Below are 24,901 nucleotides of genomic sequence, written 5' to 3' on the forward strand. Positions count from 1 at the left end.
CAACCACACATGACATCAGAAATGACCATAAGTAGTCGATAAAGAGTTGAGCTTCAGAACGACGCTGTCTTGAATAGACTCAGCAAAAACGTAGCTTAATACATAGCTGAACATCAATACGGGGAGGATCTTCCTAGGCATAAAGGCAACGCAACAAAAATATAAAGGAAAAATGTTGATCCGATTACATAAAACGATCTAATATTTGTGTGAATGAAATCAGCATAAGATTTTGGAACGATTAAAATAGATCCCCACGATCACCCAGGCCACAGGGCAGCTATGGTCCCTGCCTTTATCTGAGGTGGGTTACTGTGAGACGGCGTGAAGGAAATGTGCAACCTCCTCTAGCTGCACAAGGGGGCAGGGGGGACAATCAGCATCAGCGTCAGCCCAAGGCTGGTCCCTCTAAAGTTCAAGGCAAACATGCCTCCACCCACCAACCCTCTTGCCAGTGCTGATACGAATCACCTCTCCCATGTACGCCTCTGCTCAGGTCCATGATTCTCTGTAATGGCCACACGGACCTCACAGGCAATACTCACAGCCATGAGGTTTACTAGAAAGTAACAGGTCACCATTCAGGATCAGAAATGCTTGGAATCCAGTTCTTGAATCAGGACGGCCTCCATTCAGCCAGGCCCACAGATACACCTCTCTCCAGCATTGGGCCTCTCAGCCACGATGAACCTGTTAGAGAAAGTGCTACCAAGTTCTTTTAGTTCTGTTGATTATGTGCGCTGAAGCACCCTGCTCTGCCAGTAAGCTTCAGCCCAAAGACATTCAGCCCTAACTCCATGGGCCAACAAACCTAGCTCCCTAGACAAGTGCTCAGAAGCACGCCACTCTGCCAGCAAGCTTGCTGTCTGAAGACATCCAGCTTTTTCTCTCTGAGGGTCAGGAAGCCCATTGCTGTTTCCTGCAGCCTTCTGGTTCCGCTTCTTGCCATTTCCTACTATCTATCTCTGGATTCAAGGAGTTCAGTGCAGGTATCTTGGGTCCAAAAGACATGCTCTACTCCTTCTTGATCGTAGTGAGGGCCTCCTTTCTGTCTCTGAAATGGCTCATTTTAGGTCTAGTGGCATGGCACAACTGGCCAATTGCACTGTTAGGGCTCCATATACCTTATTTACATGGTCTCACCTATTGAAGGTGTCATACATGCTATTTTTTAAAATCATTTTACTTTATTGTACAACTCTTATCACAATCCATACATACATCCATTGCACGCACATTATTAATAGTGCTAGCAAGCTAACCATTCCCTTTTATGGGCCACAAACACCTCATATTTACATTGTTCTATCCAGTGACTTAGTAGGAGTTAGAAAGACTATAGCCAGAGGGGCCATATCAAGTGATGCCTTGCCCTGCAGTTAATACTGATACAGGGGAAGAGAGGCTGGGGTCGGGGGGTCCTGGTATGCAGACCTGATTGTCATCGGCCATGTACATAGATATGGCCGTTTCCATGATTCAGATGCTGTTCTATAGGCTCTGTTGCACGGAACCTCATCCTACTCACTGAAGAATCACTTTGATCAAAGAAGGGTTCTTTTTAGAACCTCCACCTGGTAGACTTCTCCAGGTTACAAATTGAGACCCTGCCCTGCTCTCTTAGCTACCTAGTGCTGCCGTAACAGAAAGGCAACCCCTAAGTGGGTGGCTTTCAGAAACAGGGATTTCTTTTTCATGCTCTGGAGGCTCAAAGCCCACACGAAGGTGTCGAGTGTCCGGAGTGTGCTGGCAACGCTTGCACGCCTTTGCTTGAACAGGCCCTCGCCTGGCGTCGTCTCCCCTTGGTGTGTGGGGATGTCTGTGTCTTATCTGCTCTTCTCGAAGATACCACTCAGAAGGGATTAAAGTGAGCCATCCCCTATTCTGGTATGATGTCATCAGCATACCCCCCCCCCCTAATTCCAAGCAGGGTCCCCTGTTCAGATGCAGGGGCTAGGGCTCTCGCATATCTTCGTTGTTGTTATTGTGGTTGTTAGGTGCCGTGGCGTCTGTCCCGGCACAGAGTGACCCTGTGAACAACGGAAGGAAGCACTGCCCGGTCGGCCCCATCCTCACCACTGGTCTTAGTTCACGCGCGTGGTTGCAGCCACTGTGCCGGTCAATCTTGTTGAGGGTCCTCCTCTTTCCTTTCTTTCTTTCATTTGAAACACTGTTTCATTAAGAGACCAGATTGCAAAAGCAATGATGACAGACCCCTTCGTTCATCCTTCTAATCAACCTGTCGCTCTGGTCTTCCCTGTGCCCGCATCTCTACCGTCTACGAAATGGGTGACCTTTTTCTTCATTCCGCCTCGTGGAGAAGATCATTTAAAGGGCCACAGAAAGTTATTTGCTTCTTTGAAGCGTTTCCCAACAGTGCAGCTCTCATGAATCCGATCCTCCATGCAGATGGGGTCATATTGACCAAGAGAGCGTGCAGTCGGAGCGTTATCTGTCAGGGCCATGCGCTTCTTACTGATTTTGCCATCACCACGCTTGTGCATGAGTTCATTCGCCGACTTTAGGGTTGGGTATGGTTGGGTATAGGTATGTGCAACGTATGGTTCCACAATCCCCAGCATGTTCATTGAAGTCTTGTTCAGCTTTACACGGGTGCCGGTGACAATCTGGCGAAGGCGAAGAAGCTGCAACACTTTTCGAACCTTTGGGATCACACCACTGACACCTCTGACCCTGAGAACAGATGCCAGCGAGGGCTCTCTGGTCACATAGAAGTTGCCAGCTTTTCCTGCCATCCGAGCCATTCGGATTTCAGTTCTGCCCATCTGCCCACCTTCCTTGTGATGGTGCTTGGCTTTCCCATAGATAAGCGTCCTCCTTGCCTGTAGAAGCATCTTTTGGGCAAACTTCTTTCTCAGGCATTTGATCTTTAGTTCTGTGAAAGCCCTTCGCTTTTTCGTAAGGGTCTATGCGACAGCAGGGGCCTTCTTCTCCTCCTCCAAGACACCCTCCATGATTCCAGCTGCTTCAAAAAAAGAAGGCAGGCCTTCCTCTTTTCAACACCCCTCAACTGCCCTTTATGTATCTTTGGAAGACTCATTTCCAGCCATAACACATGCTCATCCTTAAGCCACAAACTGGCACAAGGAGCTCAGTGATGAAAACTGACCGAGAGCCAGCGTAGTCCATCTGTCACAGGAGGCCACACCTGCTCTGAGAGTGTCCCTCTCACCCTTGGGCAAAGGCAGGGTTTGCAGGAAAGGAGGATGGCCACTGGATAGAGAACGATTTATGTCTGGCCATGTGATTCAGTGTGTGGATAAAAATTGGATGCTTGAAAGAGTTTAGCATTGTCGTGGAGTAACTGGAACCCCCACATTACAGGACAAACACGGAAATGATCCTGGGGGGAGTCTGGTTTTCTGAATGGAACCCGGATTGTTTGAACATGTGTCACATTGGTCCTCTTTGTAGGAAGCTATTTCTAGGTGTGCGATTGACCCCACAAATCACAAAATCCCCACATGAGCCCCCAAACCAAACACCAACCTAGTCACCATCTTGTCAGTTCTGACACAGTGACCCCATCGGTGCAGAGTGGAATGTCACTCCATATGGTCTGGGCAGCTATGACCCATCAGAAGCAGGTCACCAGCCCTTTCTCCCATGGTGCCTCTGGGCAGATGACCTGATTGTGTCCCCCAGGCACTACCTAGCTTCTGTACAGGAACTGTCCACTGTGTGACCTTGGGCAAGCCACCACTGTGCAATAAGTGGTAGAACCTTCTGGTCTCTCAGGGCCCTGCAAGCCCCAGCAGGCTGTGTTCCTAACACACCCCCACCCCTACTAGTGTAGAACTGACACAAGTCATCAATGAACTCAAAGTGAGTGTGAACCTGAGGTCCAAGCCCAGCTGGGGGGCAGTCGGAGGGCAGAGTGTCCGTCTGAGTGGAGGGGGCCCGGGAAGGTGTGAATAGAGCAGCCAGGACTCATTGCGCTATTTGGCTCCGCTCACTCCATCAGGAGAACTCCCCTGTTGGCAGCAAAATCCTGCAGCTGGTCCTCAGCGACCCAGACTCTCCAGAGAATGGCCCTCCCTTCTCCTTCCGGATCACCAAGGGGAACACGGGCTCGGCCTTCCACGTGACCCCAGAGGGGTGGCTGGTAACCACCGAGGGCCTGAGAAGAAGGCTGCAGGAACGGTTTGAGCTTCAGATCGAGGTGAGACAAGTGGGTGTGCCGGGAAAGGTGCGGCCAATGTGTCTGCGGTACGGACAGTGTTCTGTGAGGCACTTGCTGTGGGCCAGCTCCAGGCTACGTGCTCCCCATGCTCCCAAGAACGGACAGAGGCACGTATCTCTAAACCCAAGTGCCCTGACCGAATCCCAGTGTTTCAGCCCCACACTGCACCCCAGCAGCATGCCCACGCTCCACCTGGACCTCCTGAGATTGGTCAAGACAGGAACCTCCCCGGCTCGCAAGACCTTCCTCACAGAATTCTATAGGTCCCAAGTGAGAGCATGCTGATGCGTGTGTGGGGTTACAGGGCAAAGACGGGGCTTTCTACTCTTGTCAGGACGATTCTATCCTGTCCTATAGGGTTGCTGAGTTGGCATCCACCCAATGGTGGTGAGTGGGGTTATGGTGGTGGTTGTAGGATTGCCCCAAGGAACACTGTATCCCTGTAGGACAGAGTAGAATGGTCTTGGGGGGGGGTGGGGTGAGGCTGTAGGACAGAGTAGAATGGTTTTGGGGTTGGGGGGTTGACGCTGTAAATCTTTACAAGAATAGAAAGCCTCATCTTTTCTCCCTTGGAGCAGCTGGTGGACTTGAACTGCTACCTTGCAGTCCCTAGCCCAACATGTAACCCACATGCCAGCCGGACTAGGCATAATACAGCACAGGACAAAGAGAAGATGGGCTTTTCTGGTCAAACATCTGATGAAAGAAACGCCATCTTTATAAATTATGAATGGAACTAAAATGAGAGCGTCGGACAGCACAGGGGCATGTATTCAGCCTCTTGTGGAGGTGACATCTGAGCTGAGGGCCACGGGGCCAGTCCTGGGAAAGGTGCACAGGAGAGTGTTCCGAGCAGAACGTTAGGAAAGCCCTGCCTCAGGAGAAGCGTGAGTGGCCTGCGACAATGCTCACAGGGTCAGAGCACAGTCAGGAGTAGTGGACAGATGCTGAGGCCTCCCGGCAAGGGTGACCACCTGACCACAGGACATGCCTGAGAATGCGAGATCCCCAGCATGTGAAGATGGAGACTGCCCTGGGTCAAGCTGACCATAACAAGCATGCCGTGGAGGGGATTCTGATTCATGGCGGCCCTATAGGGCAGGTAGAACTGCCCCCTGTGGGTTTCCAAAGCGGTAGCTGCTTACGGAAGTAGAAAGCCTCCGCTTTCTCCCGCGGAGCAGCCGGTGGTTTCATACTGCTGACCTTGCCATTAGCCATCCAGCAGATGACCCACGATGCCACCAGGGCTCCCTAACCTCATTGCAAGCGTCATTAATACTCCTGGATCCCCAAAGTAACAAGACGTTGACAAGCATTCTCAAGCAGGAAAGCGACCACTCCCGTGTCCCAAGAGGCTCCTTTGTGGAAATTTACAGAGTTGAGGATGGCAGGAGTGGGTGAGGGAGACTATGACAAGCTCTCCCAGCTGGAGACAGAGCGGAAGGTGATGCGCGCGGATGGGAGCTGGTGACGGGGAGGGTGTGGGGAGGGAGGGCAAAGACAGGCCTCGGGGAAGACTGCCAGACCCCAGCTTCTATGAAGAGTAGGCGGTAGAGCCACGTGTGCAGCGGGGAAGACCCAGAGGAGGGAGTGAGGACAGCTGAGGGGTGAGATGAGGGCTTGGCTCTGCAAACGTTTGTTTCAGGTTTTCCAGGCCATCTCCGATTTAGGAGCGGTCTGCAGCTCAAAGGAGGTGCAGTTACTTTATTTCTTGGCATAATTTGTAAAGATGATGCCTAATCCATTCATAGTCAATCTGTCTTTCAAGAATTTATTGAGCCCCTGCCACTCTCTGGGTCCTATGCTAGCTGCCAAGGATGTAGCAGGGGACAAGAAGCCCGGGCTTTGAGGACCTTCTATATGGCTCCTCCCCTGGCATGGATACATTTGCCTCAGGAGAGACAAGAGCGAGTAGCATCCTGGCCTCTGTAGTCTCAGTCCAGGCATCGGGCCTGGCCCAGGCAGGCACTCAGCGATTACATCATCACTGCCTCTCATGGTTAGCCGAGTTTCCACCTCCATTCAGTCGGGGGCACTACAGACCAGCCAAAACCAAAGCAAACGAAAACCCCACTGGCTGTGAACACTGATCCCCGGGTGATAGCCAGAAGTTTGAAGCTGATAATCGAACATTTGAAGGTTTGAGCCCACCTGCAGGCACCCAGAAGAAAGGCCTGCCTATCAGCCAGTAAAATCCCCACTGAGCCTGGTGTCACTGTGACACACTCCGATGGAGGTCCCCGTGGGCCAGAATCATCATGAAGGCCACTGTGCACGCGTGTGTGTTTATGGCCATAGAGACAAGTTCCAGTTCTGCCCGGCTCTTACCTGTTACGTGCATTTGAGGCACTTAAAAAGGACTGGCACACCATTTGTTCTTGGTGGACGTCGGCTATGTGTCGTAACCAGCAGTGTGGATAGTTATTGGTATGACTGATATTTCATCGGAGGGACGCACGATTCCCTCCCATAGGTGCAATTCTGCAGTGTGCTCGCTCACTCAAAACACTGGGCGGCGTGTGGACACGTTTGATGATGGGCGGCCTGTTTGGGTTGCTCTCCCAAGGCAGGCCTAGGGGAACCCTGCTGACAACTGCGGGTGCAGCGAGCTCACCAAGGAGGGGAGGGGAGCACTGTCTTCCTGAACCCGGGCAGCCAGTTTCGAGATCCGTGGCCTCCAATCCCAGGAACTGAAATCGATGGGAGAGAAAGGCCTTTCTAGAAAACGTGTGCTCTTTCCCTAACTAAGGTTATGTCACGGCTTCGCTTGATTCCTTCAGTGTTTTCTCATGGCCTTGACATAAACCCAACCTTGCCTTCTCAACTGGCCATGGCCCACGCCCTCCTGACCCACCCAGCGAATCTCCTGCCCTCTGCCCTCCCCCACTCACTCCATCACTCAGTGAGCACCACAGACAAACAAAACCGTCAACAATAGTGTGATGTGGCACTTCCAAACTTTTTTTTTTTTAATAAGCACACCCTTGCCCACCCCAGGGCCCTTGTTTTGTGGTTCCCTCTGCCAGTCCCCCTTCTCAGCCTTCAGGACTCAGCTCCAACATCACCTGAGACAGCCTTCCGAAGACTGGGTCTAAATCCGGCTCTTCATTCTCAATCCCCGATTTTCTCCAGTGCACCTCCTTGGAGTCCGAGGCTCGTGATCTGGTAACTCATGTATTGTCTCTTCTTCTGAAGATGGCCACATCCCTAGTACCTAGCAAAGAGCTGCCCAAAGAAGGCACTCAAGAAATAGTGAAGACTAACCCCTCAATCCAGTCATGGCAAAGGGGAGTCCCAAGGAGACTCTTCTCAGGCCAGGTGGGCGTTGTGTACGGGACATGCTAAGAGATATCTGGTGCGGAAAGTGACCGGGTCAGGGGGAGGGAGCTGCAAGAGGGAGGAGGCCAGAGCCTGTGACTGGAGAGATGTAGGAAGGGGCTCAGAGAGAAGCCTCAAGAGGGGATGAGTCACACTTGACCTTCTCCATTGGGTTTTAGAAATCAACGGTGTACTTGAATTTGACTTCAACTTGGGCGAGTGGGTGAGGGGCAGAGATGCGGCTTCCTAAGGAGGCCCCGGAGTTTCTGAGTGGTACAGATGACTAAGCACCCAACCAATACCCAACCAGTTGGCGGTTCGGATTCACCCAGAGGTGCCTTAAAAGGCAGGTCTCTCAGTCAGCTTCCCAAAGTCTGGGTCGTTGAAAACGGTGGTGAACACAGTACACGATGGCCCACTTGATGGCCAGGAGCAACAAGAATGAGACCCATTTCCTGGGGGGCCAGAGAGGACTTAGTGTGCCTTGTGGGTAATGGTGGTGTTGGCGTTGTTCACAGGCATCAGACAGCGGCGTCCCTCCCCTCTCCTCTCTGACGTCTGTCAGCGTCTGGGTCACAGAACAAAGCCACTACCCACCCTCTGCCCTCCCACTGGACATCTTCATCAGCGTCGGGGAAGAGGAGTTCCCAGGAGGCCTGGTGGGGAAAATCCACGCCACAGACCAAGACCCCCAGGACACGCTCATCTACAGACTGGCAGGGGAAGAGACCCTGGGCAGGCATTTCTCAGTAGGGGCCCCTGATGGCAAGATCATTGCCACCCAGGGACTCCCCCATGGCCGCTACTCATTTAACGTCACTGTCAGCGATGGGACCTTTACCACCACTGCCGGGGTCCATGTCCATGTGTGGCATGCGGGGAGGGAGGCGCTGCAGCAGGCCGTGTGGATGGGCTTCCACCAGGTCAGCCCAGAGGAGCTGGTAAGCGACCACTGGCGGAACCTGCAGAGGTTCCTTAGCAACAAGCTTGACATCAGAAGAGCCCACATCCACCTGGCCAGCCTTCAGCCCGCAGAGGCCATGGCCGGTGTGGATGTGCTCCTGGTCTTTGAGGGGCACTCCGGAACCTTCTACAAGCTCCAGGACCTGGCATCCGTCATCACTCGCTCCGCCAAGGAGCTGGAGCACTCGGTGGGGATTCAGATGAGGTCAGCCATGCCCGTGGTGCCCTGCCAGGGGCCAAGCTGCCAGGGCCAGGGCTGCCAAGAGACAGTACACCTGGAGCCCAACGTGGGGCCCACCTACAGCACGGCCCGGCTCAGCATCCTGACCCCCCGGCACCACCTGAGGAAGAGCTGCTCCTGCAATGGTGAGGAGGGGGCCTTCCCCAGGGATGCAGCGGAGACTCGGGTGGGGGTCCCAGGGAGGGCCTCCAGGGTAGATAGAGGGTCGTGTTAACAAGGCCACAGGCTCACACTGGGCAGGGAATGGGCACATAACGTTTAGTCATGGAATAACATCCTATGCCTGACCACTTGGGGGGGAGTTTTGAAAATAAGAATACAAGAAGTGTTTTAGCATTGTGACAAAGAGTACAGCTAGACACTGGGATTGGACTTACTCCAAAACTCACTGCCATTGAATTGATTCTGACTCTTAGGGTCCCTCTAGAACTGCATCTTTGGGCCTCTGAGACTGTAAATCTTTAGAGAACCCCAAACCCTTGGAGTACCAGACAGGCTTGCATCCCTGGCTTTGTGGTCAGTAGCTCCGTGATAGTGGTGCCGTGGCGAGTAGCCCACTGCTGTGCCATGGCTCCCTGGCAGCAGGCATCTAAATTCTTCTGCTTAGTAGCCCCATGACTCTAGGAAAATCACTTAACTCTTCATGCCTGTGGGCTATTGAGGGGATTAAATCAATATACTATATGAAGTGCTTGCTTTGAACAGCACCAGACACATAGCAAGTGCTCAATAATTGTGAGCTGCCACTATTGCTAAGGTCAGCTAGGAGCACAAACAGTTAAGCACCAAAAAGGTTCACAGTTCAAATCTACTCAAAGTGCCTTGCAAGAAAGATCTGGAGAGCTGGTTCTGAAAAGTCAGTCATGGGAAGCCCCGTGGCACCCAGTTCTATTCTACACACATACATTGGAACCGATTCAATGGCACTGGTTTGGTTTTGGCCTCGGTACGGTTACTCATACTCTGATTACTATGATAGCTCAAGTTCAAATCCTTACACCTTCATTTACTAGATGGATACATTTTGGGTGGGTTATTCTGGTTTTCTGAGCTTTCGTGTCTAGTCTGGAAAACAGGGAGAATAACAGCATTTGCCTCCTGGTGTCAGTCAGTTAGTTAGTTAGTTAGTTAGTTAGTTAGTTAGTTAGTCAGTCAGTCAGTCAGTCAGTCAGTCAGTCAGTCAGTTAGTTAGTTAGTTAGTCAGTCAGTCAGTTGTCCTTGTTGTGGTTGTTGTTGTCAAGTGCTGTTGAGTCGGTTCTGACTCATGGCCACGCTCTGTGCACAACAGAAGGAAACATTGCCCAGCGCTGTGCCAGCCTCACAATTGCTCTTCTGGGTGAGCCCGTTGACGCAGCCACTGTGTCAATCCAACTCCCGAGAGCCTTCCTCTTTCTCAGTGCCCCTCGACTTTGCCAAGCAGGATGCCTTTCACCAAGGACTGGTCTCCTCTGGCAGCTTGTCGAAAGTATATGAGACCAAGTCTCACCGCCCTCACTTCTAAGGAGCATGCTGGCTGTGATTCCTCCAAGACAGATTCGTTTGTTCTTGGGAAAGTAAATGACATCCTGGGTAGGAAAACCTGAAGTCTGGTGCTCAACAGTGAAGAGCCCAGCTGCTGACTTAAAGGGAGGTGGCTCAAGGCCCACTCACTTGGTGGCTCTGCTGTGTGCTGGAGGAGCACAGCGTGGCCGAGAAACCCTAAAGAACAGCTCTACTCCGCCCCTGGGGTTCCTAAGAGTCAACATCAACTTGACAGCACCCAGCACCACCACCACCCATGCCTGGTCCATAATTACCACCAACCAGTGGTGGCCGCCATTCACTTGCTAGCCGAGGTTGCCATCCCACCTGCCAGGCCCTGGGCCTCTGTTTTCTACACCAGCCCGCACTCATCCCCCACACTTATCCTGTCCACTGAAGATAACAGAGCAGACCCATTCCCACGTGGGATCATAATGAAAGGATTTAGGGTCTACAACATGCCTTTTGGAGGGGACACAGTTCTGTCCTGACATTGAAGTGTAGCGATGGCGTTGGGTTGACTGAAATGCTACAGTCTTTAATAAAACCACACTCTCTGCCGTCATGTTGATTCTGACTCAGAGTGACCCTACAGGACAGGGTAGAACTGCCCCGGTGGGTTTCTGAGGCTGTAACTCTCTATCGGAGTAGAAGACCGTCTCTTTCTTCCTCAGAGTGGCTGGTGGTTTTGAACTGCTGACCTTTTGGTGAGCAGCCCAGAGCATAACCACTACGCCATCAGGGCTCCTGCCTTTAATGAAGAGCTGGCTCAATCCTGGCAGACTCCACCCTACAGCCTGAGCTCTTCCCCACACTGCTCTGGAGCATGGTGTCTGAGAAGGCTCAGCCCCATGACCCAGACCTTAAGATCACTGCCCTGGATGAGCTCGAGAGCATTGGCAAAAGGAAAACGCGGCCTTCCGCTCACCTTCATCCCTGCTGGGCTTGTCCTTTATGGGTCTACCCAGTTACGTTCACTTGCTTCAAAACATGCACATATGTAAACTCTTCTCCAACACTACCTCTTTCTTCTTCAAATGATGCCAGAAATAACTTAGAAGCCATGTAAGGTAAAAACTTGGCTCTCCACACTTGCTGTTCCAACTTGGATATGCTTGATGGCATTTCTGACTCGATTCCCATGTGTTGCATTGTTTGTGCTCCTAGTTCCGGACCCAGTCTCGGGTCCCATGCAAAGGTCCTGGTGGCCACAGGACAGGGTCCAGAGTAGTGGCCCCCATCTAGCCGTGTCACCCTAGACAAGAAATCCCCTAGCCGAGGCTCTGTGTCTATGACGTGTGAGCCATACTATGAAGCTGGCTCCGTGTACTCTGCAGGGACCAATTGACACAGAGGTGACACCTGTTGCTGCTTTTGCAGGGACTGCAGTGCAGTTCAGCGGTCAGAGCTACGTGCGGTACCTCCTCCCTGAGACCCAGAACTGGCACGTCCACTTCCGTCTGAAAACCCTGCAGCCACAGGCCACCATGCTGCTCGCCAATAGGAGTGTGTCCGTCTCCCTGAGGGTAAGGTTCTGCTGGCCTGAGCGAGTCCTTGTGGGCTGCCAGGCTCCGAGGGGGTGCATGTGTGCGTGCGTGGGTGGGTGGGTAGGTGGGTCAGAGGAGTCTTTGCTTCCCAGGTCAGCTGTGAGATAACTACCTCAGGGAGTGGCTTTAAAGAGCAGACATTTATGTTCTAGGGTTGGAAGTCTGAATTTGGAGCCCGAGCTCTAGGGGAAGTCTCCCTCTCGGTTGGTTCTGGCCACAGACTCTTGTCTCTTGCAGCAATCCCTGGTTGCTTCCTGTGTTCGGCCAGGCTGTCTAAAGAAACAGAGCCAGTGACACTCCTATAAGAAAGAGTTTTCTATCTAGAAGGGATCTGACTTCAAGGAAGCATCCCAGCCCAGTCCAACTGAAGCCCATGGGTCTGATGCTGGCCAGGGCCCTCCGCAGACAGACCCACTTAGCTTCACACAGAAAGATGAAGCAGGAAGCAGGGAGACCAGACTGGTGGGTGCGGTGGAAGCATGGCAGGGCTCCAACAGCTCTCAGGGCCGGGCAGCCCACAAGGGGCCGCCCCTGGATGCAGGCATAGAGACCCAGCAGGCGGAGAGAGCATTTCCCAGTGTCTCTCTCCCTCTTATACAAAAGGCTCCACACACACACCCCACCTTAAGAAGGTGTCATCAGGCTACCACTTGATTGACAGGTTGAGTGCCACCCCTACCTCTACCCAGGCACTATCCAGTTGACATCAAATCTAACTGCCCCACTCAGCCAGCTTTGTCAGCCTCTAGCTGTACCCCGTGTGTGCGCGCGTCTCGGCATCTGCTCTGCTTTTTAGACCACAGACGTGTTCGGTCTAGGACATACCCTACCCAGATAAGGGCCCTATTAAGATCACAGAAGCACTCTACCTTCCCAAATGGAAGCCCCAGGTTAGGATTCTAAAACCTATTTGGGGGCCCATGATTCCATCCATAATGGGGCTGGGGTGGGAGGGGGGGGCTGCCTGGTGGATAATTAAGTAGGGCTGACAGGCAAAGCAATCTGCTTGGTTTCGGGGGATGTTGGGTGTGATGACTGAGCCAAGGGACAGGACGTTCCTGTCCTAGACCACCACAGCCACGCCACCTGAAGACACAGGTTGAGTGGACAGGCACAGGCCAGGCTGCTCCCCGGCATAAGAGAGCCTCGGAAAACAGAAGCCAAGATGGATGAGGCTGCTTCGCACTCGGGCTCTACCATGCTGGCCGACCTGTGCTCCCAAAGCGGGAGTGCCGGCTGGCTGCCGGGGTGCTGGCGATGACAGACCCAGCACGGAGTCGCAGGGAAGAAAAAGGAATTTCCTGCCCACAGTCTCAGGCCTTTGGATATCTCATAGAGAGAGCTGTTGTCTTCTTGCTTGGTTTGAAGACCAGGCAACCACGGATGCCAATCTCTCATTTTAGCCAGGAGAAAGGCGACTTTGACAGCTGGTTAGAATTTAATTCAGTCAACAAATGGAGAGTTTGCAGAGCATGTATCTTCACACACGTCATGAAGGCTGGAGAGAGAAGAGCCACTACACATATGGTTACATATTTATATGTATGCGTATATATACATTTGTATTTTATATTTATGTGTGTGTATATATATATATATGTATTTGTTGACTGAAATACATATATATATATATATGTATTTGTTGACTGAAATACATGCATTGAGCACCTCGATGATGCCAGCTTTGTTCTAGGTGCTTGGGTCTCAGCATCAAAAAACACAAAAATCCTTCTTAGAACTTCCATTGTCTGACAATAAACACAAGTCGGAGAGTCACGCGGTTTGTTCAGAAGTGGGTTTTTCTTTTCAGTTGGTTGATGGAATGCTCCAGCTGGAGTATCGCTGCCCAGGTGGTTTCCATGGTAACCTGTCCTCCCGGAGCCACGTGAATGACCAGGTGTGGCACTCGGTTCTGCTGGAGAAGACGCCCACCTCCGCTCGCCTGTGGGTGGACGGCACGGGCAGCGACTCCCTGGAGCTCCCAGAGGACTGCCAGGGCCTGGGGCCTAGAAGAGACCTCTTGCTCGGTGGCCTGGTTCCCTCGCTTTCTTCCCCAAACGTCTCCCAGGGCTTTGAGGGCTGCCTGGATGCCATTGTGATCAACAGAGAGGCTCTGGAGCTGCTGGTCCACGGCAGGAAGGTGGCCCGAGTGCTGGAGGTGCAGGCCCTCACCCAGTGCTGCCCACTCAGGGATGACTGCAGCCAGGACCCGTGCCTCCACGGTGGGAAGTGCTTCCAGACCCACAAAGCCGGTAAGGGCGGGGCGGGGCGGGGCCTAGAGGCTCCTCTAGGGACTCTGTCTTGGACAGCCCTGCAGAGTTTACAACGCATGCTCCTGCACTCGCCCCATGAGAACAGGGGAGGGGAGAGCCACAGAGCTCCATTTAGGTGCCCAGGATGCTGGGCTGTGTGAGTGAGGCCCAGGCAGTGTCCAAGGTCATTCGGCTTGTTCTGAGGACTCCTGACTCCAAAATCTCTGGTCCCCTGCCCCTTACCATCTTGTTGATAAAGGGTTGGGATCTGCTAAGGCTCCACCAGGGGTGCCAGCTGAAAATTCTCCATCTGAATTTTCTGTCAGATTTTGGGTGGAGGTGGGGCACAAATGGGGGCCCCAGGCATAGAACTGAGTTCATCCCACACTTTGCTGTCCTCATCGCTGCATGGGAAACCTCCTATTCCCCTTTCATCTACACCCCATCCCAGTCCCTACTCCAAGCCCATAGGCAAAGGATGGCAGTTTTTCAGTGAGTTCTTGTGACATGGATCTTAGCACTTGCTCAAGGATCGACTTCATGTTCAAGTTGGCCATGCAGAGGTTAAGCTCCAGCTGGGAGCTGAAGGGTAGGCAGTTGAAACTCATCTAGCAGCACTTCACCTGGTGATCTGCTCCCATAAAGATTAAACCAAACCAAACTAAACCCACTGCCATGGCGTCCATGCCAACTCAGCGATCATGTGGCATGCCTAGCAGTGACATGGGCAGTCCTAGTCTCTTACCGGGTCAGTGAGCCAAAATCCACTCAGCAGCACCTACCACCACCAGCATTGGGCATATTCTATTTTATACACGCACTCAACCACTTCTTTTTAGCACGCATTCACCCTGCCATGAAAGCTGTACTCACCGAGTTTCATCCGTGCTCCATGCCTTGTCTACTCCCACATTTTTCTTCTCCGTTCTACCAAAGAATCCCCAGGCTTTGAACTCCCACCTCCAACACCAATGTGATGGAGTGAACATCTTCCTACCTGTCCCCTTATGAGCATGAGTGAGGATTTCTACACACACACACACACACACACACACCCCATGATGCCAGAAGGGCCCTTCAGTCTGGGGTTTCCTACCTGCCCAGCCTGTGTCTTCTCACCTTCCATCTCTTCCTCTTAGGCTATGTCTGTGAGTGCCCCGCACAGTTCACTGGGAAGCACTGTGAACGACGAAGGGAGAACTGCACATCCACATCCTCAGAAGGCGCTTCCTGCAGCTGCCCTTCCCCTGGTAGTGGACACAGGTGAGCAGAGGAGAGGCCACTTACCATCGGCTCCTTGCCCAGGGTTTGGCACCATTAAGGAATGGCTGGTGTGCTTTGGTCGGTAACGCCAATGGAGACCAGAGGATGGTGCTCCAGCAACCTGGGCTCGAGAGATGGCTTCTGGAATGCTACACCTGGACTGCCACAGAGCTCAGACCTTTTCTCTGAGAACGTTATCCAATGTGAGGCAACGGATCAGTGTGGGGCCATGTCGGGTTCCCGTAATCTATTTATGAAGACTAGTGGGTACCAATCATGCTAGGTGCCATTCCTGGGTACCTGGACCCTGGCATGCTTGTTTCCCCTTTGGTTAATTCTGTTCTTGCAGTTAACTTCTTCGTGTGACTTAGATGAAGGTTGGTGAGCAGAGTAGAGCTTTACATTCCACAATGGATAGCACTCTGATCCGCTCACCCACTGCAGTCCCCTCAGTGCACCCTTGCTTATCCCCCCGCCCCATTTTTCCGCTTGGCAGTTCTCCTTCTAGGCTAACCTCTAAATTTTTTCCTTGGGTAGATGCTTCCCTTTGATCTTAAATAGCTGGTTATTCTAAGCCTGAGGTGACTTTTGTTCCAGACCTGAAGGGTAAGGGCCTTAGTCTTGGGGGTCCCACAAATCTCTGTCTAATAACCTTGATCTCTTCTATGAGTTTGATTTCTTTTCCATGGTTTTCTCTCATGCTACCAAAGATCTTCTAATGTGATCCTATTCAGAGCAGTTGGTAGAAGTCGCTGGGCACCATCGACCTCATCTGGGCTCAGGGTTGGAGAGTGTGCTGAAGTTGATATGTCACTGGTTTTTGTAATCATTATCCTTTTCTCTTGGAACGTGGAGAGGAGAAAACTGGAGGGCAGGGGTCTCGGTGGCATAGGTCTTTGCAAAGGAGGACATGACTGGGCAGTACCATGACTCGGTCTCTGATGTCTCCTTCTTGTCTTCAGGTGCGAAATGGAAGCCAGAGGTTGCTTGGAAGGACACTGCCTGGTCACTCCTGAGATAACAAAGGGGGCCTGGGGGCAGCAGGAGCTACTGATCATCATTGTGGCAGTACTGGTCATCTTTTCCATTGTGGTCACCGTTGGGCTCCTTCTCTACTGCCGCCGTTGCAAGTCCCACAAGCCTGTGGCCATAGAGGACCCAGACCTGCTGGCCAGGAGCATTGGTGTTGATACCCAAACCATGCCGGCCTTGGAGCTTGACCCCCTGAGCACTAGCTCCTGCAACAACCTGAACCCCACAGAGCCCAGCAAGACTTCAGTCCCAAATGAACTTGTTACCTTTGGACCCAGCGCTAAGCAGCGGCCAATGGTCTGCAGCGTGCCTCCTAGACTCCCACCTGCTACGGCCCCTTCTAGCTCAGACAATGAAGCCATCATCAAGAGCACCTGGTCAGGTGAGGAAATAGGTCAGTATGGTCAGAATCCCTTAGCCTCGGGGTTGATGGAGGGGGACATGGAGACCCAAATGCTCCATTATCTGAGGCTCAGAGGCTTTCGCCCACCATCCTGTCTGGCCCCTGGGGATGAGATAGGATGGGGCATGTTCAAAACCACAGTGCTTGAATGGTTGGGTTAACCACCAGGACTCTGGCCTCAGCCTCTGGGCTCCTTCCAGCCTCACCGTGGCCCTGTCCTCTAGATTCCAGGCCATCCCACAGGGCTCGTGCCTAGGGACGAAACAAACCTATGGACCCTGGTGTGGGTGGGTGGGATCTGGAGTGAAGATGGGGCTTCCATCCATGCTTTTCTGGGAAGGAAGAAAAGAGACTGACCACTGGGCATTTTGCTTCATTCCCATCTTTGACTCCGACAGAAGTGAATTTGTAAAGCACTATCTTTTCTGGCTGATTTGTCCACAGGTCAACTGGGTGTTTTCACACTTTTCTTTAGAGAGAGGGCGAGTGTAACAGGGCCCATAACCGTGAAACAAATGGTGCAGCACAGCCAACGATTGGGTCGCAGGGCAGAGCTAGGACCAAGGCCTCTTGGTCTTCTGACTTCCAGGCCTGGTGGCCTCCGAACCCCTCTGTATAGACTCCATCCACCTCCTATTGATGACTGTGTGTCTGACCCCTTCCTCTCTGGAGGGCGCTCCCACCGCCAGCAGTGGGAATCGACTGCCACTTACATCCGTCCCTTGATCACTGGCACATGGATCCGAGTCACAGATTAGCAAGACGGCTTGGAGCTAGACCTCTGGCCTTGAATCACCCAGCTGGGCCACCTGAGGCCATACACAGGGACGGGCGCCTCTGCCTCCCCACTCCTTTGACTGTCCCCTTGCCCCGCTGGGAAACCGGTATCAGTAGAGACCTCACCAGGGAAACGCGAGGCTTACCCTAATGCGGTCTCTTTCAGAGTACCCCGGCGGAACTGCGGTTTGGCCCCCGACTTCCTCCAGGACAGAACGCTGGGAGCACCCCCACTCGGAGATGACCCAGAGCCTGGGGCCAGCCCCTCATTTCCACGCGTCCCAGACCACGATGCCAGAGCCCACTGCCCTCTATGGGGGCTTCCCCTTTCCTCTGGGGCTGGAAAACAAGCGGGCCCCCCTCCCGCCCCGTTACAGCAACCAGAACCTGGAAGATCTGATGCCCCCGCGGGCTCCCAGCCCCCAGGAGCACCTGCTGGACCCCTGTCTCAATGAGTACACAGCCATCAGCTACTACCACTCCCAGTTCCGGCAGGAAGGGGGAGGGCACAGCCTGGCCGAAGCGGGCTACAAGGGGGTGAGCATGCGGCTCAGCCGTGCTGGGCCCTCTTATGCGGACTGCGAGCTGGCGGGTGGGCCTCTCGCTGGCCACGGCCAGCCCCGGGCACCCCCGCACTACGAGGGCTCTGATATGGTGGAGAGCGATTACGGGAGCTGTGAAGAGGTCATGTTCTAGCTCCCGGGTTCTCCGCTGTAGGCGGGGAGCCTCCACGGCCTTGGGTGCCGCAGCACTGGGAGAGAGGGAGGGAAGCCCCCAGACTCAGTGCAGGCTGCCAGCCTTGATATGTGCTCTCCGGGTCCCCAGCCAGTCCTGAAGGTGTCGGGAAGCTGACAGACAGCTTCACAGACAGCACGAGGGTCCCCAGGAGGGGAGGATGCACCGAGCAGCAGCAGCCCCGGGAAAGCTGCGTGGGTCTCGGTCATGGGATTGATGGCCATCTCTCAGTCCCCAGGGACAGCGGGCCGAGCCCCTGGGGCTGGGCCAGCTCTTGGGGGATGTGTCCTGAGGCAGGCTTAGGCTGTGTCTGACATACGACCACCACACCAGCTATGAGAGGTGTGCTCTGCGGTCTTCTGTCCTTTGAGGGGCGCAGGGGTCCTCTAGGATCTGAGAGGTGATCCACGGTAAGTGGGTACCAAACGTAGTCCATGCAACGTGACGTCTGTGCATGGTCACGTTCAAGTGCCTGCTCCACGTCAGGAGCAGGCGGGACACTGAGATACGAGGAAGAACCAGAGGCCAGAGGCCCCCCGTGAAGCGTCCCAGCGGCCCGCAGCGACCCCCCCAGATTGCAGGGAGCCTGCATGACCTGTGCAAGTCACATGGCTGTTCATTGATGGCCGGCGCCCCGCCAGGGCCTTCTCTGTGGAAGAATCAGACCTCGTGGGACTCTGGGCTCTTCGGCACGAGTTTCCCAGGCACTGTGGGCCAAAGGCAAGAAGGAACTAGTTCTTCCTCCGAAACTGAGAGGCACTTTTCAGCCTTGTTGTCTGGATGAGTTTCCCTGGAGGGACATTTCTTCCCTAGACACAAGGAACTCCCCGACTTCCCACTCGGGGCAGGGGCGAGGCCAAGAGCTGGATACTCACGTGTCCAGTGGACCACCCTGCCCTCGCCCATCCCTCCACCCCAGATGGCTGCCAAACCAAGCGTTACCTGCAGTGACTCAGCCCTATGCATGGAGGGTCAGTGTGGGCAGGCGTCTACATACGTGCGCATGTGTGTACAGTAAATGTGTGCACCTGTGTGGACTGTATGTAGCCAGGAGTGGTGGGGACCAGAGCCCCTCCACCCGCCCGCTTGCGTCGCCTCATCTCTCCCTCCCCGCCATCCTTCCCTCCTCCGGTCCACTTCCGTTTCACGTGTGCTGTTTCTGGAGCCAGAGCCAGAAGGAAGAGCAACAGGACTTCCGTCCACAGACAGACAGACAGACAGAGTGACTGGGTGTGGGTGGGAGACCTAGTGGATGAATGGGTCACGGCTGTGTGTGTGTGTCCATGAGCGTGAGTGATGGAATGCCTCGATGCGTTGGCTGTCTTTTTTTTTTAACAATAAAATATATTTTTTACTGTTATTTTCATTGTCACTTAGCCTGTGTTTTGGGAGGGCAGGGGGTTGGGCCCAAGGGAGGGGAGCAAAGTCTAGGGACACCTTCAAGCAAAGACTCGGGAATCTGGAAGTCGGAAGGAACGCTGGAGATCACAGAAAACAGGAAAGCCCTAACCTGGCAGTGCTTCGGCGACACTGGCCATGTGGCAGGTGTCTGAGCCCCTGCGCTGGTAGTGCGCCGGTTAAAGTGCTTTGCCGTGAACCAAAAGGCCAGCGGTTTGAACCCACCAGTGGCTCCGCAGGAGACAAATGAGGCAGTGAGCTTCTGTACAGATGCCCAACGGTGAGAGCCTGGGGGGAGGCGGGGAGCCAGGTGCTCTCTGTCCTGCAGGGTTGCTGCCTGAGTGGGGCTTGACGCAGCAGCACCCTTAGCCCCTGACAATGCAAGGGCAGCAAAGCACCTTCCTGCCATTGAGTTGGCTCCGATTCATGGAGGCTTTCGAGGTGGAGTGAGCAGTGGTGTAGTGGGCTGCTAACCACAAGGTCTACCGTTCTAAACCACAGGCCGATCCATAGGAGAACGTTGAGGCTTTCTGCTCCCACAAAGATTTACAGTCTCAGAAACCACAGGGGCCGTTATTCCCTGTGCTGTGGGGTCGCTGTGAGTCGGTAGCTGTGCATTTCAATGACCGTGAGGAGTTCACGGCAGTCAGCAAGAAGTGGGGGCCTCTCAGCGAGATGGACTGATGTCGAAGCCACAAGGGACCCACACTTACCAATGGGCCGTGATGATGGTGCAGGGCCAGCCACTCGTTATTCATACGGTCGTCATCGGTCAGCGCCACCTGCAGGGAGCTAACTGCAACAGCATGTCCTCTAACACCTGAAAACGCCCAACTATCGGATTAAAATGACTGCCCGGGGAATGGGGTGGCCAAATCCTCTTTGGGAAACACTGGTCTAGCCCATTCCCCTAGTTCCTGATGTCCCCTACTCCAGAGAAGGGATTTGTGGTCACACACATAGACTATCACAGAGGTTAAGACACAAATGCAAGGCTGACACCCAGCCTGGCAGTCTCCCTGCGCCCTTTATTTTCCTGAATGTGGGAGAATCTCTCCACACCCGCTCCCTCCTTTGTTCTACTGGCCTGCAGTTTCAGGGATGACCACCAGAGGGCTCTCTAAGATCAAGACCCAGCCTACTGAGGGGTGACGGGGGTGGGGGGGTGGGGGTGGCGTGGGGGGAATACCACAAGGACTTTCAGCTAACTGCTCCCATCCTAGGTCATCAGGATTTCTGGTTCTGAATGTGCAGAATCGGACACAATATAAGAGAGAGAAAGATAGAATCAGGTCTCCTGATCACCAGGGCAGGCATTTCTCCCCCCACTATTCCTCATGATACCATCCTCCTCATTACCATCCACCACTTGTTACAGAGCTCTTACCATATGCTGGGCTCTCTGCAAAGCCCTGACATCTTACTTCATTTAATCTTCACCAGAGTCCTACAAGATAGGGTCTTTGATCTCCGTTTTACACAGGGAGAATCAAGGCACGGAGAAATTAAGTATCGTATGTTAGCAACTCAGCGAAGGCAATGGATGTGCCCAGTGCATGAGTGCCAGACCAGGATTTGAACCCAGGCCCCTCTGACTCCAGCTCTATGCCTTGTGCTGGGTTCACGAACCCCCACCCACTGCCATTGAGTTCATTCTGACTCAGCAGCACGATAGAGGGCTTCTGCGGCTTTGTGAAGTTTTATGAGGGCAGACAGCCTCAACTTTCTCCCACAGCTGCTGGGTTTGAACCACCAACCTTGAAGTTAGTTAGGGCCAGCCACTCGTTATTTATACGGTCGTCATCTGTCAGCGCCACCTGCAGGAAGCTAACTGCAACAGCATGTCCTCTAACACACCTGAAAACGCCCAGCTATCGGATTAAAATGATTGCCCGGGGAATGGGGTGGCCAAATCCTCTTTGGGAAACACTGGTGTAGCCCATTCCCCTAGTTCCTGATGTCCCCTACTCCAGAGAAGGGATTTGTGGTCACACACATAGACTATCACAGAGGTTAAGACCCAAATGCAGGGCTGACACCCAGCCTGGCACTTACCCAACAGCACCACCCCATGTTAACAACAAACGCACAAAAATAAACAAACTTAAGGAAATAGAGACACAAACGAAAATCAGGAGGCTAGCGTGACTTTGAGGGCTTCATCTAACACAGTGTCTGGGTTTGAAGTCAGCAGACGGCAAATGAGGGGCATTCCTAGAACCAGAGTGTCCAACTTTCTGGTGTGGGTATCTCTTCAACCTTGGCAGGCTGGTAATGTCTGCAGTTATGGGGACAGTGAATTCGGAGGGACAAGGCAACCTGGACTATGGTTAAAATTAAAGGGACCGAGGAGGATGAGAGCGCAGACGGCCGTGGTCTTTGGGGAATGGAGGGCAGGAGGGAGGGAAGGCAGTCCCGGCAGGAGGAGAAGGGAAGCAGCACTCACCGAGGCAAAGGGAAAGACAATGGTCCACTTGCTTCCTCATTTGGCGGTGGAGGCCGGGGGGAGGCTCGTGAGCTTTGTTGTCACATGGGTGCTGTCTCTCAGGTGTCGCTGAGTTGATATGGACTCGTAGTGACCCCCATGGACAGAGTAGAATGTCTCCATAACATTTTCTCCGCTCGTCTTTACGGGAACAGATCCCCAGGCCTTTCTCCCAAGGGGCTGCTGGGAGGGAGTGAATCATCTTTTCCATTAGCAGCCAAATGCTCCTCCAGGACCTTATCAAACCCACTGGCATCAAGTCCGCTCCACTCCTAGTGATCCTACTTGGGTTTCCAAGACTGTAAGTCTTTAGAGGAGCACACAGCCTTCTCTCTCTCCTTCTGAGCAGCTGGGGGACTTGGCTGCCAACATGTTGACTAGTTAGCCCAACACCCAGCTCACTGCACCACCAGGACTCTCGTAAGGCCTTATAACCTCCCCGCCATGGAGTTCATGCCAACCCACAGCAACCTCACCAGGACCCCAAGGGACAGAGTAGAACTGCTCCTTTGGGTCTCCAAGTCTATACATCTTTAGGGGGGGGCCAGAAAGGCTTGTGCAGTCAAATGGATCACCTGGCCATTAGCAGTGCAACACATAACTCACTACGCCACCAGGGCTCCTTGTAAAGTGTTAGAGGCAGGATAAATACATCCTTTCAAAATCAGAGCAGAGCTCTGGAGGGAGACCCTTCCATGTTAGAGAGAGGACTGGAGTCATGGCTAGAACCCCCAAACGTGAGTATATAGAAGACCGAGTCCAAGGCTGTGGGGGAAAACTGCTCTCTTGTGGAACAAGTACTGTGGAGGCTCTAAAAGACAGTAAGGAGAGAGTGAGGCAAACACATAGTGTGTGCAGTGGTGGGCTGGGAGTGAAACCCAAGATCCCACACCTGGCTCCGAACAGAAACGCCATCCCATCCTTGCTGTCCTACAGGATGAATGGGTGATAGTGCAGCATGGAAGGGCTCTGAGGCCGGGTGGATACTCTTGAAAGGTGTGGGAGCTCCAAAACACTTCAGGGTGCTCAGCTGGAACCTGTACATGGATTAAGAAGTGGTTGTACAGACAGAATAAGGGCATATGGCATGCTTTAAAATTAGGAAAGGCATGCACCTAGGTTGTATCCTTTCTATATATTTTTTAATTTGTATGCTGAGCAAATCATCAGAGAAACTGGATTACATGAAGAATAATTCAGTATTAGGAATAGAGGAAGGCTTACTAACAACTTGCAATATGCAGATGACACAACCTTGTTTGCTGTCAGTAAGAGGACCAGAGGCACTTGCCGATGAAGATCAAGAATTGCAGGCCTTACTCGGAGCAGCTCACCCACAGAGAGGACTGAGGGCCGGCCTCAGCTCCAGACATGACGGCCCCTCCCTAGATGAGAGCGCTACAGAGGACAGCACTGAAGATACAGTTTGGGGAGAGCGGCTGGTCTGACCCACCCACATGGGCAAACCAAGAGGGGAGTGCAACAGACCAGCAATGGGAGCAAAGCCTCAAAGTCCCTGAGGGATCCCGATTGTAGACTTCTGACTCAGGGGCCAGCTCTGGGCACCACATCTGAACCGGTTGGGGAATATTCACAAGGGGGCCACTCTGAAAGTCTAAGGTCCAGTGGGCTGTGGCGTGGGGGCACTAGACGGCTCCATCCCTGACTGCAGGAAGATCAGTGGGGACTTGCAGGAGGATCGCCTATAGGTCCTGGATGCTGAGGACTAAAAGGGTTGAAGTGCTGTTAGGGAAACAGGTCCCCTGAAAGAAAAGGGGATTGGATTGATGGATTGTAACAGGTCCTGCCCACTGTTTAACAGAGATACCCATCGACTCCGGTTCAGGATAACTGTTAGGCTTGGAACTATTGGTATGGTCTTTCTTCTTCTTCTCCTTTGGGGGGTGGGTTCTATCTATATAAGATAAGAAGGTAAGCAATCCCAAGGGGACAGCAAAGGGCCCTACACTTCTGAGATGGGAGCAGGGAAAGGGAGTGGTGAGCCAATTCCGACAGGTACAGGGGAACAGCAAAGGATCTAAAATTGACGGTGAGGAGGGTGTAGCGTTCCTGGTCGTGTTTGATCAATTGAAATGTATCTGAGAGGAAGAGAGCAATTACTGAGAGGTGAACAATGGGTGGGGCAGGAGGAAATTAAAAACAAAAAGAGGAAAGAAGAAAGCAAAAACTATATTTAGGTATAAATGTAGATATGTAAATATATAAATACATAAAGATAGGCGTATTTGTCTATGTATATACAAGAAGGAAGCAGACAGACTTTGGGCCTCTACTTACATCTTACCTCAGACAAGAACGGATTGTTCTGCAATGTGGCAATGTAAGATACTTACCTTCCCAACACAATCACTGAAGACAAAATGGGTGCATAAGCAAATGTGGTGATGGTAATGGTGATGGTGCCCAGCTACTAAAAGATATAGTCTCTGGGGTCCCGGGCTTGAAGTTAAACAAGCAGCCATCTAGCATGGAAGCAAGAAAGCCCACAGGGAGGAAGCACACTAGCCTGTGTGATCATGAGGTGTTGACAGGGATGGGTATTAGAAGTTCAAAAACAAGCAATCAAATTAATGTGAAGGAGCAGGGACAAAATGGAGACCCCAAACCCAAAGATAATTGGACAGTCCGTTATAGAAGAGCCACCCAGAAGGGATGGTATGTACGGGGTTCAGTATAGCACTAATGCAAAACATAACTATCCTCTAGTTCTTTAGTATTTCCTCCCCTTAATATTATGGTTT

General features: G+C 52.9%; 2 protein-coding genes across 2 annotated transcripts in view; one reads left to right on the top strand and one right to left on the bottom strand.

The window, feature by feature from the left end:
- The window catches only part of FAT2 (FAT atypical cadherin 2), a 97,124-nt gene extending 77,508 nt beyond the window's left edge, over positions 1-19,616 (top strand). Inside the window, exons 19-25 of the mRNA XM_004697097.2 lie at positions 3,986-4,183; positions 8,041-8,851; positions 11,628-11,773; positions 13,605-14,046; positions 15,186-15,309; positions 16,272-16,735; positions 17,688-19,616. Of these exons, the coding sequence (XP_004697154.1) occupies positions 3,986-4,183; positions 8,041-8,851; positions 11,628-11,773; positions 13,605-14,046; positions 15,186-15,309; positions 16,272-16,735; positions 17,688-18,217 (2,715 nt within the window). The 3' untranslated portion in view covers positions 18,218-19,616. The remainder of the gene's footprint in view (positions 1-3,985; positions 4,184-8,040; positions 8,852-11,627; positions 11,774-13,604; positions 14,047-15,185; positions 15,310-16,271; positions 16,736-17,687) is intronic.
- On the bottom strand, positions 2,325-2,915 carry LOC105979039 (60S ribosomal protein L7-like). Its single transcript, XM_030888709.2, has one exon. It carries the CDS (start codon positions 2,853-2,855, stop codon positions 2,325-2,327), a length of 531 nt encoding a protein of 176 aa, XP_030744569.1. The 5' UTR covers positions 2,856-2,915.
- Positions 19,617-24,901: the final 5,285 nt, after the last annotated feature.

Source organism: Echinops telfairi, unplaced genomic scaffold (assembly GCF_000313985.2).
Source record: "Echinops telfairi isolate 266 unplaced genomic scaffold, ASM31398v2 ScPeMD7_7469;HRSCAF=8507_0, whole genome shotgun sequence".
Classification (NCBI taxonomy): domain Eukaryota; kingdom Metazoa; phylum Chordata; class Mammalia; order Afrosoricida; family Tenrecidae; genus Echinops; species Echinops telfairi.